The sequence below is a fragment of the Oryza sativa genome, chromosome 7 (assembly GCF_034140825.1).
Source record: "Oryza sativa Japonica Group chromosome 7, ASM3414082v1".
NCBI lineage: Eukaryota > Viridiplantae > Streptophyta > Magnoliopsida > Poales > Poaceae > Oryza > Oryza sativa.
Window position 1 is genome coordinate 806,161 of NC_089041.1, and position 12,975 is coordinate 819,135.

The window sequence follows — 12,975 nt, forward strand, 5'->3', positions numbered from 1 at the left end:
TCTAGTAAAACACATAAGAAATCCTGCTAAATTTTTGTAATATTGTCAAATTATCAAAATTTGATAAGATTTATTTTAGCTACAATCTAAATATACCCTTAATTACTCTTCGCTCCTCCAGCTAAGCTAGAGGCTAGTCAAAGATGGGGGGCACTCGACTCGATCACAATCTTGGCGTTGACATTTTTCTCCGCTGCTGGCCACTCTCCCTGGTTCACTGCCACGGTAACAGAACGTGGATTGTTCCAACGGTTTACCTGATGTGGGTCCCACGTCCCAGTGAGAAAATAAAGAGGGAAGGGTAGTGCTACTTTACACTGTTAATCCTAGGTTAAATATATCCTCTGTATTATACTTAGGGAGTGGAAGCTGGTGGTAGTGACCATTTGAACAATATAAATGAGCAAATTAGCGGCAACGTAGAACGGGATAGCTATAAAAATTAAAAAAATATATTTATTTGAGTTTTTAAGAAATTTCTTCATAGTTTCTTTTTTTTTTGCACGAATCATACAATTGAACTGTTTGAAAAGCATGCTAACGAAAAATGAGCAAGTTGTAATTTGGAGCTGTGGAAAAGAACATAGCCTAGTCAACTTCATTTTTATACTATGCCCGATGATAAGATTATAGGTGCCATAAATGTTAAAGGAGTCATACCTATAAAACCCTATATATAACCATCATATGCGGTGTCGGACCATATAATTACTTTTAACAGTAGATTTCAGCTTAATAAGGCCTTATTTAGTTGGGGAAAATTTTTAGGTTTAGTTGTCACATCGGATATATGGATACGTTTAAAGTATTAAACGTAGTCTAATAACAAAATAAATTACAGATTCCGCCAGAAAACTGCGAGACGAATTTATTAAGCCTAATTAATCCACCATTAGCAAATTTTTACTATAGCACCATATTGTCAAATCATAGCGTAATTAGGTTTAACAGATCCATCTTGCAATTTACACGCAATCCGTGTAATTGGTTTTTCCCCTACATTTAGTACTCTATGCATGTGTCCAAATATTCGATGTGACAGCGTGAAAATTTTTGTTTTGGGAATTAAACATGGCTTAAGTTTTACACGACATTGTAGGATGATTTTTTTTTTACTTTGGTAGGACTAATAATTATCAGGTAAAATTGGTTATATAGCATCGAAAGTTCACTTTTTTTTACAGCACCGAAAGATACATCATTGTGGCGGCATTATTTTATTATTATTATTGGGTTTGCTGGTTTATGACCAATATGGCAAATCCATCAACAACAAACAAAACGTTAGCTTAGCCATGCCCATTACTCCTGTAGTCGAGGGGTTTGCTATTCTGGCTCTCTATTAAGCTCATAAAAAATACTAGTCCACACATAAGCATTATTATCTTTTGTTAAATATGATGGTAGTTTTTACCTGGTAATAATCATGGGATTGGGTATATTGTATTTTTATTTTTGGTATCATTACTTGGTTTTTTTTTGACCAATTTGGCAGTCAACAAAGCAAAGAGTAGTAGGTTAGGCACGCCCATTACTCCTCGTTACAGTAGACGGTTGGCTGGATCGGACCGGCTCTCCCGTGAGGCCCACGGGACGCCCAAAACGGACGGCCCAGATCAGCCCGTGTGGGCCCCACACGCTCGCCGACCTCCTCCTATTAAAACCCGATGATTCCGTGCCTTTGCCTTCGCTTCCCTTCATCACTTCCAAAAAAGAAAAAAAAAACTCGTTTTCTTTTCTTCTCTTCTCTTCTCTTGTTGCGGCGAAGGGGGAGAGGAAGGTCGAGGTCGACGAGATGGGCGGCGGCAATGGGCAGAAGTCGAAGATGGCGAGGGAGAGGAACATGGAGAAGAACAAGGGCGCCAAGGGTATACTAACCTACCCCCTTCTCCTCCCAATCGTCTCGTGCCTCGATTTGGTCTTGATTTGGTCCTTGTTCATGTGTTTCTTGCTTCTTGATCTCATCATCCTCGTGTGTTGTGTGTGCTGTTGATTTTTCGCAGGGAGCCAGCTTGAGGCCAACAAGAAGGCCATGAACATCCAGGTGAGCACCCGATCCATCTCCTCCCCCCTCCCGATTCGCTCCCTCCACCTAACCCTATTCTATTATTCCTCATCTTCTTCTTTCCCCCAATTGCTTGTGTTTTGGGACCACGATTTATGGTGGGATTTAGGGAGGATTTTTTGATTACGCGCGTGTAGACACGCAGGAAATCAATCGGGTTCAATTCCTTCGGCTCTGTTCAGACATATATCGACAGCCTATGTTCTCAAAGTTCTGTTAATTTTGAGCTTTTATAAAGGAAAAAAGAACTGCTGATGTAAAACAATCGTTTATTTTTCACAAGATAGGCTGCTGTTAATGATTCCAGGTTAGCTTTATGCTTGCCTGGATCTAATTCCAGGTTTTGTTAGTTGAGATCCATGTACTCTTATAGTTCTGTATATGTCAGTGTGATGATTTATCTGAACCTTCGGGTAGCAATAGCATCGACAATCCTTGTGAGGTATTATCCTGTTGTGTAATCGTTAGAATATATGTGATGGAAGTTATGTCCTCAACAAATTAATGAACTGATTGTTAAGTATCTTTCATCAGTCCACTAGTTATGTATTAAGCCGAAGTTTGCCGATGGCTTCACTGGTTAAGATATGTAAAGCATGAATTTGTGCTCCTAGCGTTGTTGTTTCTCGAATCTGTAGTCGTATTGATATCTAGTGCATTCTCTTGGTGAATTTTTCCATTGTAGCCATCACGATGTACGATTTTGTGGTAATCTTTTTTCTTAATCTGGTGTACTCAACAACGGTTCCATCTCAATGCAGTGCAAGATATGCATGCAGACTTTCATCTGCACCACCTCTGAGACCAAGTGCAAAGAGCATGCTGAGGCGAAGCATCCGAAGAGCGACCTCACCGCGTGCTTCCCTCACCTCAAGAAATAATGGCGGTGGCATCTCTCTGCTCAATCAGAAGAGAAAAAGAGAAGCTGCCATAATCCACTAGTATCATCTTGTATGCAATGACTGGTTGCCCTATGTATGGGTCTAAACTTTGGTCAGCTGCTGCTGCTTCTTTGGTTGTGTGCCTCATCTAAATATGTAATGCTCTATCAACCTCTTGTGCAACGATATTAATCTTGTGTGGATTTGCTGCCTGTGTTCAGTCAATATGTTATGTTGCAACATCACTCTTCACTAATTTCCGGTGTCTCCTGTGGTACAAGTCATTGCTTCAACCCAGAGTTTCTTTAACAGTTATGCCATCGTGTTTTTTTTTCCATGGAGCACCTTGTTTATACGTAGTAGTAGATATAGTTCTGTGCTTGATCTTCTATGAGCTCCTACTACTGTATATTTGTATGCATCTAACATAAAGAGTATTGGGGGCTCAAGTACATTTGTATGCATCTGAAATACAGGATTGGCCCACAACTTTTACAGTATAGACCCCATTTATCATTTATAAGCCAGGATCGACCTGTAACCTCTGATTTATAGGTGAGAGCAAGCGTAATTTTCTTCAGATTTACTAGGCTAATCATGTTTGAACTTCTGGAATAGGTTAGTTCTGGAATACTTCGCTAGAAACTGTAAACCTAACTTGGGTCAGTTTAGAGGAAAAAGAATCGAATTTGTTCATCAGAATTCAGAACGCCCATTCTAAAGAGGAATTCAGTTCGCATAAATAGCGTTTCAGTTAGCATGGATAGCTGACAACTTTAATATAGGGAATTGAAATGGTTCAGCGATGATGTCCGAAGTCAAGGTGCATAAAACCATTAAGGTACAGCTAATTGATCATTACAATCAGTCTTAAAACGGACCAACTCGCAAATTAAAAAAAAACATTTATACTCAACGAGAACAATGTGTTTCAATCAATCGTCAGAAACAAAGATACAAACAGCACGAGTAAATCACAATCCACGTTTGCGGTTAAGCACACATGAGCTGTTACATGCTCTCCCAGAATCCTCTTGCCAGGTGATTCAACCATTACCGAATCTCAAACTCCCAATACAAGTGACTGGACTAAGTCACTAATACGGTGCAGCTCCATGACTGCTGCTAATCGACAGTCAGCAATAGTCCCGTTCTTTTGTCTATTGTGCACGAGGCCTACTGTTCTCCGCAGCCCTCACTTGGAGAAAGTATGGGTGTGCCTGCAATCATCCAATGTTATATAAGTGCATGGCAATGGTACACCAAATCAAAGGTCAGAGACCAATAATGCCCAGGAACAATCGCAAAAAAAATATCATGATGTTGTACACTAGTAAAACGCATATTTTGCATAGAAAAAAGGAAATCAAAGGAAGTGCAGAACAAGTTACTTACCATAGCTTCACGTGCAGTAAGTCTATCCTGGTGATCATAGCGAAGAAGCTTGTCAAGGAAATCGATGGCCTAACATAGAAAAGAAATCATGTTGAAAACCATTAATACTTTAATGACAGTAGGTACATTTGTGATAACCTCTGAAGAAGGGGCACTGGAAATACCTCTGGGGATACTAGATGTTGGTTGTCAGCATTAATAAACTTTGACCAAGGTTTCCTGCTGTGCCTGCATATGAAAAAAAAATGTCAAAATTTTAATTCATATTAAAACTAGAGGTCTTGCATTGCATCACATATAATTGTAATTCATATACCTTCCAACGAGGGCTTCAAGCTGTGGGTCAAGCTCAATACGGTACTTGTTCAAGTATGAATTCAGGCTGTCTGTCCCAAGTACCTGTGAATGCAGGGAGTCAGGGAAACAACACAAATAACTAAAGATGATTTATCACATATCTAGCTCAAGTTCAATAAGACTTTTACTGAAGCAGTACTCAACAGAAAGGAAGGGTGTCCATAGTTAACGTGCAAGTTTGAATAAAATGTTAGTGACTAAGTTTGACCAGAATAAAGTTCAGCGGAGAAAAATAGTTGTAACTGTTACTTTTTTTTCTCGAACACGCAGGAGAGCGTTACAACTGTTGCTCCTGATTACTATCAGAACTAATCGCATCATAACAACAAATGAAACAATTCCTAACATCAAACATGGATAACTTGAGCTGCAAATGAAATAAGATAAACCATAGTGTACAGTATGAATGATAAGCTAAACATGAAATGCATTTCATTCTTGTATGAACATCATCTTTTAACATAAACAAGCTGAGAAATCACCTTTGCGATCTTAACAAGTTGATCATGGTTGTCATGACCATAGAAAAATGGCTCCTTGCGGAAGATCTGCACTCAACAACACATTATTAGCGAATCAGCACCAGTTAATTCTTTTATAGAAAAAGGCAGTTGCATTACAAAATTGATGAAATGAGAAAAAGTAATGTATAAATGTCATGGTAATACCATTCCAGCAAACATGCAACCAAGACTCCACATGTCCAAAGAGTAGTCATAATCTTGCAAGTCAACAAGAAGCTCAGGTCCCTTGAAGTACCTGAATTCCAGTGAAACAGAACATGTCAACCAAAAAAAAAAAAAGAAAGGGATGCAACAGGGAAAATATGGAATGAGAGTAGTACAGGCACAGCAAACATAGTAGCTACAGAAAACATTCTTTAAACGTGATTATATGCTCATGCTGCTGGCATTTTTCTGTTCTTCATAGTACTTTAAACATCATTAACGCAAACAATCCAATATCCGCAAGAATTAGATTTGCCTATTGCCTCAGTAAATCATCAAAACAATCATCAAATAAACTGCACGCCAGTTTATTCTAACTTAAATAGTTCACCAAACATACTAAGATTAATACATGTTGTTAATTACTCTATAAGAAAATCAAATGATAAACCCATTAACAGAGCAGTATGTGCCCCTACCTTGAAGCAACACGGACATTATATTCCTTGCCAGGGTGGTAGAATTCAGCAAGGCCCCAGTCTATTAATCGGAGTTTTCGAAGCTCGTGATCTATCATAACATTGTGAGGCTTCACATCGCGGTGCATGATGCCTTGTGAATGGCAGTAATCTAAAGCCTGCACCCATCAACAGAAAAGGGTGTTATATCATAATTGGATCAGCCAAAAATTGCTCAAACCAAACGATGTATGACTTGGATTCTCCTATAGAAGAAAAAGAACATGATATCATTGCTTTTATCATGGGCAAAGATTTCTTCATCTCGTTACTAGCATAGAAAAAGCCTTCATGCACACAGAGAAGCCCTCAGGGAAGAAAAATAGTATTAAGCATAAGTTGGAACTAGAAGTTAGATATTATGCATATAGTTGCAAATTTCAAAGATTTCATTTCAACAAGAACGATACTCTGGAAAAGTGCTGAATAAGTAGTTTCTTGTTGGCAATGTTACAGTAACAAAAAATTGAGAAAGAATAAAACCTTCAGTAGCTCGTAGATATAATAACGGATGTCATAATCTGTCAGGGTTGGGTATAGCACTTTGAAATCTGTGTTGTTGACATATTCAAATATCAAGCTTGGTGTTTTTGAGTGCTGATCTCTAACAATATCAAGCAGTTTCACGATATTTGGACCTCCACAAAGATTCTGAAGTATTTTTATCTCTCTTTTGATCTGCATACAAAAGAAAACTATGGTTAAAATAATAAACACTAATGCCATTGACACAAAGCTAGGTGTAAGATGGAAACAGTACCATGTTACCAGTAAAAGAGCATGTTCAGGGGAAAAGGAAAAAAAGGATGGACAACAGGATTCATGAATCATGAACTACCTTCTTTTTCTTCACAGGCTTGAGAATTTTGATAATGCATTTTTCATTGTTGTTGACATTAATACCCTCAAAGACCTCGCTGTATTTTCCTCTCCCAACTTTCCTGACAACTTCATAATCATCCTGCTCACTGCTCAAAGAGATCATAAATTCAGATACTGTTAACAGGATAGGCTGGGAAAATATAAGTGCCCAGTTGGACATTTTTTGTGAGCTCACTCACAGCATGAATTCCTAATTGACTGGAGATATAAGTACACTATTCAAAACAGTAAGTGATGAACACTGGTATATTTGTGGGGAGAAGACATGCGTCATGCTAAAGTAATCATATACAACCAAAGTTATTTTGGGTTGCTTTTAGAGTACATGATCTTCCTGTTCTGTCTTTAGAAAATGAAGAACAAGCAGAAAACACCAGTGCCAGACCAGGCACTTGAGGGTAATGTGCTGTTGAGCTATAACCTCTAGGCATAATGCACTACAATCAATCCTGATATCTATTTTTCAAGCTATACAAAGGCCAAAGAACCAAAGTACTATCAGGTTATTACACTTAATTCATACCATCTTTAATCCATACAAGAATACAGTAGCAATAAAAACACTTCAAGCTAATCACATGATTGCCTTCATTCAGTGATAAAATACATATTGACAAAGGTCCATTGTCATGGTTAATTAAGTAAAATAAGTTTATTATAACATATATAGTCATTTCAATGGACTTGATTAAGAATATTTACTAAAAAAAATAACATGGTTACTCTAATCCTTAGGTTGAACTGTTGAAGAACAATCCTTCAGCACAAGCCTTAATGCTGCACATGGTTGCTGCCCAAAATAGCTGTTTTAAGACCACAGGATCAGTATGACCCGTGGACTCTAAACTTATAGAGCAATTGATGCATGCCTTGGATTCCTATTACAAAGTAAATTAAATTGTAACACCAAATGATGAGCCCAATTCTATCTAAACTAAATCATTCGACAGATTGAAACTAACTAAAAAACATGCCCTCTGCGCAACATCGCTAATCTAACATGCAATCTGAAACAATGGGAATTCAATGAGAACGACAGCAGTTTATGTGTTATTGTTGCCTCCATGTACGTGGTTTAGAGAAATGTATTTACGATGCAAACTTGTAGATGACACCGTAATCGCAAGTCAAAAAATGGGTAATTTAAGTAGCCACTAGTGAACAGAAATTATTAGTAAGTAATCAATTGTCCCAATGATTTCAGGGAGTATATCCATTTTCCCAATATAATATATGCGAATAAAAAAAATCGCACGACTCAATCAAGCTCGCACCCAACAATACCTTCCCTGGATCACCGACGTCTAGAATTCCAACAGCACACACTCCAGATGCAGCATCCAACCCTGAATCTAACTGAATGGATGAATTCACCGCATGCAGATACACAGGCAGCAACAAATGCGGGAGGGCCTGCTGCCCACATGGGTGGGTGGGTGGGCGCGAAGCAATTGCGACGTAGGACACACTCACCCCCATCGGATGGTGAGGGCCTCGTAGTCCCAGGACCTTGTTTGGCCGCTTTTACAGAACATGATCTTCCTGTCGTTTCTTAGGAAGATGAAGAACAAGCAGTAAACACTAGTACCATAACAAACACTTGAGAGGGTAATATACTGTTGCACTCTAGACATACAGCATATTGCATCACAATCAATCAGGATAGCTGTTAGTCATATACTAGACAAAGGCCATGGAGCCCAGCTCATATCAGGTTGTTACACTTAATTATATCATCTTTCACCAATACAAGAATACAGTACCAATAAAACCATTCCAAGCTAATCAGGCGGTTTCCTTGATCCAGTGATAGAATACATATTAGCATAGATCCAATTTATGATTATTTGATGTAGGAGAAGTTTATTATAATCTACACGGTCATTTCATTGACATGGTTTACCAGTGTACACTAAGTCGTATTCTTCAATTTAGCTCTGTATATTGCATAATCCTTGGCTTGTATTGTTGGAGTATAACAAATAATTAATTGAAATCGACTGTAACAATAAATAAGACCGAGTTCTATCTAAACTAAACAATTTGACAGCTCTCCGCACAAGATCACTAATCTAACATGCAACCTGAAACAATGGAACTCCAATAACAACAAGAGCAGCAGTTGATTCACAAACAATTCTATTTACAATCCTAATAACTTGATGATAACACCGGCGATTGCAAAGTCATGAAACGGGTAACTAAAAAGCTTTATCATACGTATCAGCACGCAACATCCGACACTGAATCTAAACTGACCCACGCAGATGCAGAGGCGACAACACAGGGTGGAAGCAAGAGCGAGGTAGCGAGGTAGGAGTGGGAGGCACTCACCCCCATTGGACGGTGAGGGCCTCGTAGTCCCAGTACTCCTTGGGGCGCAGCACGTTGACGTCGGTGTAGACCCTGGCCTTGGACATGGCGCCGATCTGGGACTGGATCCCGCCCGCTGCCCAGGTGGGGGTGGGCGGGCACAGCGGTGAGGCAACGACGACCCGGGAGAGCGAGGCGGAGCGGTCAGGTGGGGGAGCGCATCGGCGAGGCGGGCGTCGCCGGCGGCGAGCCTAGCTAGGGTTTCGACGAGGGAAGGGGACAAGACGAGGAGGAAGAGATGAATCTTTTTTCCTTTTTCTTTCTTTTTTCTGAGAGGGAAAGGGGAAAGAAAAAAAAGAAGAAAAGTTGGGGATATTGGCCAGTGCTAATGACAGGTGGGGCCCTGGATCCGAGCGAGTGGCGTGGCCCACCTGACGGTGACTGTACAAGTAGCAAGGTTGTTGATCTTTTTAGGGGACTCCCCGTCATTTGCCCTCCAGCTTACAAATGGCGGTTATAATTTAAATGAAAGCCCGCACGTTGCTGCAGAATTTATTTTGCATGATAATGGTAGGATTTGTTTTGTACTCTCTCCGGTTTTATAATAATTGACATTTTGGACAAGATTAGGGACAAATTTTTATAACTTTGACCATTAATAACTTTAAAAATATTTAGTTTAAAGAAACTAGAACAATATATATATAGATTTGTCTTTCAAAGCACTATAACAAAAGTAAACATGTATTTATTTAATATATATATTATGATAGAAAAATAAGGTTAAAGATATATTTTGTAGTCCGTGCCATTGTCCAAAACATCAATTAAAATTAAACCGGAGGGAGTAGCTAGACAACATAATTTTATATACTTTATAAAATTTGCATCTTTGATTGATAGTTGAAAAAAGCTATAAGCAATTTAGATGATACGGTTTATGACAATTTAAATTATAGATTGATCAACTAAAAGCAAAACTAAGCAAAACTAAGGTGATGTAACTTTATGAGAGAGGAAAAGGAAGGGAAACAATATAGATGAATCATCTGAAGACAAATTTATGTTGTTTTGGTTTCGTAAGAGAAGAAGAAAGAGGCAGGCAATTTGGACACTAAACGTTGGCACAGGAATTAGAGCGGATTTGATTGAAGCCAAATTTTCTCTTGATTAAACTAAAGAAGTATATTTGTAAAAATAAAAAATAATAATAATAAAGAGAAAGCAATAAGATATCAATAAGATATGACACAAAGAACTTGAAGTTGTATTTGCATGTTGATCCATTAGAGTAAGTCATCAAGATAGCCAAATTACCTGTGAGAGATGGGGAGGATGTATAGAACATTCGTTCACAAAATGCATATATAATTATTGCATTGTGTTGGCAGGCCAAAGTGCATGCAATCCCAGACATGCACGAAGACATCTTTTTTTCTTTTGTTAGGTCAGTTTATTGCACATCACAAACATTATACTGTAGACCCTGTGAACTTATGAATGAAACTATAAAAGCAAGTTTCTTTCAATTGAATCATTTTAAGGAAAAAAAGAAAAAAAATGGCTATTCGGATTATTGAATCAGTGTATGAGCACACAAAACAACTGTAGTGATGAGGTAGATTAGTGTAGTGCCATGCATTTGAACGGACTTAATTAGCGAGGCCATTGATTTGAGAGAAGACAATGCGTCGTCGCTCTAGGCTGCAGCCACAGGCACCTCGAACAAAGAGATGAAGGTTCTCTTGCGCTCTGAGCTCGCAATCAATTGGGCCTAAACTGAGAAATGGGCCTCCAAAGTGCATCTGAAGAGAGATCATGGTGCTTAATATTACGCTTGGCAGTAGCTGATATGAATTGATCCAACGGATTCAATTAGCTGGTGACGTGGAGGCAGGAGATAGCAGTTTTGGGTCTTAACTTTATATAGAAAGAAGGGATTTGAAAACTTAATTTTAAAAGTTAAAGTACGTTTTCCAAATTGTGCTACGTATCTTTATAGTAACACCATGCGGTTTAAATAAAGAAGTTTCACAAACTCTCGTTCCTACGATATGGCTGCACCTCTGCACGTACACGCAGCCACCGGTGGTACATGTATAGTACTCGTAGTTTCAACCAAACAAAACGACGATAAAAGGAAACACCGATACAATTCAGGCGTTGATCGATTGTCCCCTTCTCGAATTTTTGACAATCTAATCATTTTATACAACTTATTTCAAAAATAAATATCAAAAACTGATTATTTTTTTTAAAAAAAATGACATCAAAGTGGGCACTGAGATACAACGTCCGCAATGAAATTGTCACATCACGAGAGCTCGTCCAAAATATTTTATGCAGGCTCCTAAAGTAAACAAAGTGGTGCTAGCAGCCTAGCACGATGGTTCAATGCTTTTTCTATTTTTTTTTTATTTTTAGGTGTTTTCTATTTATCCTCCCTCGACTCTACTCGTTCTATTATTCTTTTTCCAAAATATCACATGGTCTGTTTAAATTTATTTTAGTTTGATCAAACTGGGAACTTAAATTATAAATAATAATAATAATAATAATAATAATAATAATAATAATAATAATAATAATAATAATAATAATAATAAACTATTTAGCCCAGTAACTATAAATTTGTATTTGGTTTTCAACATGGAAGGAACAAATTTGACTACTTAAATTATATAGTAATTGTCTTAATAAAATATGTAGCTATGATATTTGTATTAATAAAATATTTAGCTTAATCTGTCGACGGGGATATACATAGATCATATTCTGAGAGTATTGGGGTACATCGATATAAGTATATAAATGATACGATATTAAATACACCAGAAGACAAACATTAAATTCAGACGACTCGAAACTTCACTGCCTTCGCTCGCACCTTTTTGCGTCGCCACTAGCAGGGCATGAGCTCCAACGCCGCCGTCGCCGGGTGATGGAGCTGTATGCCTGTTATAGTAGGTCCAAACAAAGCCAACCAAACATCCAAGTCACTAGCTATTTCCAACAGTCGAATCGAGTTTAGTTTATCAATGGAGGTGCCGATCCTTTTCATCTACAAGGAAATCAAGTAGAGGTGGAGCCATACAGAGACATATCCCTAGAGCAGCTCCGACATGCTGGTGTGCAGGTTCGGGAGGGACATGGATGTGGAGACGAAGGACTTCTGAGCAGCAGAAGCTTTAGGAAAACCGGAAGGAGGGAGCGTTGTACGGCGCTCGAATTATTATTCCGCACGCAGCGCGTGGATTAGCGCTACCGGGTATTTGAACTTTTTTTTCCTTTTTCATATGTGTTGGAATTGGAATCTCTGGACCGAATTTTTTTTTATCATGCCAGCGACACATCAAGACTAGTTTTGTATTTGGGCCAGCCAGTCCATCTCTCCTTCACTCTTATTAAAAATTGTAGTAAGTCCACTTTGATTCTCTTAACTAGTGGCCAAATCTAATTCGAATCCTGAATTATAATAACGGATATCTTGACCCCCCCAACTATTACAATCAATGCAATTTGATTCCTCGACGGTTTTGGAGGACAGTTTCGCTAACGTGGCCTTTGACTTGGTCAACCTTTTTTTACTGATGTGGCAAGCTAGTCATAAAATACAAGTGAGGCCCATATGTAAGCCAACTCCAAGGAGGCCCTCGCCAATGACGTGCTCCCGAACGACAGGCTTGTTTGCTTCTCCACTTCTTCCTCCAAGCCGTCTTCTCCACCGCCGCCTCACATCCCGGCTCTCAATTGGCCACTCCGTCACCATCGTCGGCCCGAAAGGGCCAGGGTGAGAAAGAGAAGAGAGCCCCGCCGCCGCCGCTCCCCACCGATAAGAAGAAAGGTGGAGAGAGGGTGAGATATGATAGTAAGGGGGACAGAAGGTGGCCCCCACT

The 12,975-nt window shown here is 38.9% G+C and overlaps 2 protein-coding genes across 2 annotated transcripts; one reads left to right on the forward strand and one right to left on the reverse strand.

Moving 5' to 3' along the window:
* Positions 1-1,728: 1,728 nt before the first annotated feature.
* On the forward strand, positions 1,729-3,202 carry LOC4342247 (uncharacterized protein At2g23090). The gene is made up of 3 exons (XM_015791402.3): positions 1,729-1,868; positions 2,004-2,044; positions 2,827-3,202. The coding sequence occupies exons 1-3, from the start codon at positions 1,796-1,798 to the stop codon at positions 2,944-2,946; spliced, it is 234 nt and encodes a 77-aa protein (XP_015646888.1). The 5' UTR covers positions 1,729-1,795; the 3' UTR covers positions 2,947-3,202.
* A 636-nt stretch (positions 3,203-3,838) lies between these two features.
* On the reverse strand, positions 3,839-9,365 carry LOC4342248 (casein kinase II subunit alpha-2-like). The gene is made up of 10 exons (XM_015791401.3): positions 9,101-9,365; positions 6,723-6,852; positions 6,368-6,562; positions 5,846-6,003; positions 5,367-5,457; positions 5,181-5,246; positions 4,658-4,740; positions 4,506-4,569; positions 4,342-4,410; positions 3,839-4,166 (listed from the first exon to the last, which is right to left on the reverse strand). The coding sequence occupies exons 1-10, from the start codon at positions 9,184-9,186 to the stop codon at positions 4,107-4,109; spliced, it is 1,002 nt and encodes a 333-aa protein (XP_015646887.1). The 5' UTR covers positions 9,187-9,365; the 3' UTR covers positions 3,839-4,106.
* Positions 9,366-12,975: the final 3,610 nt, after the last annotated feature.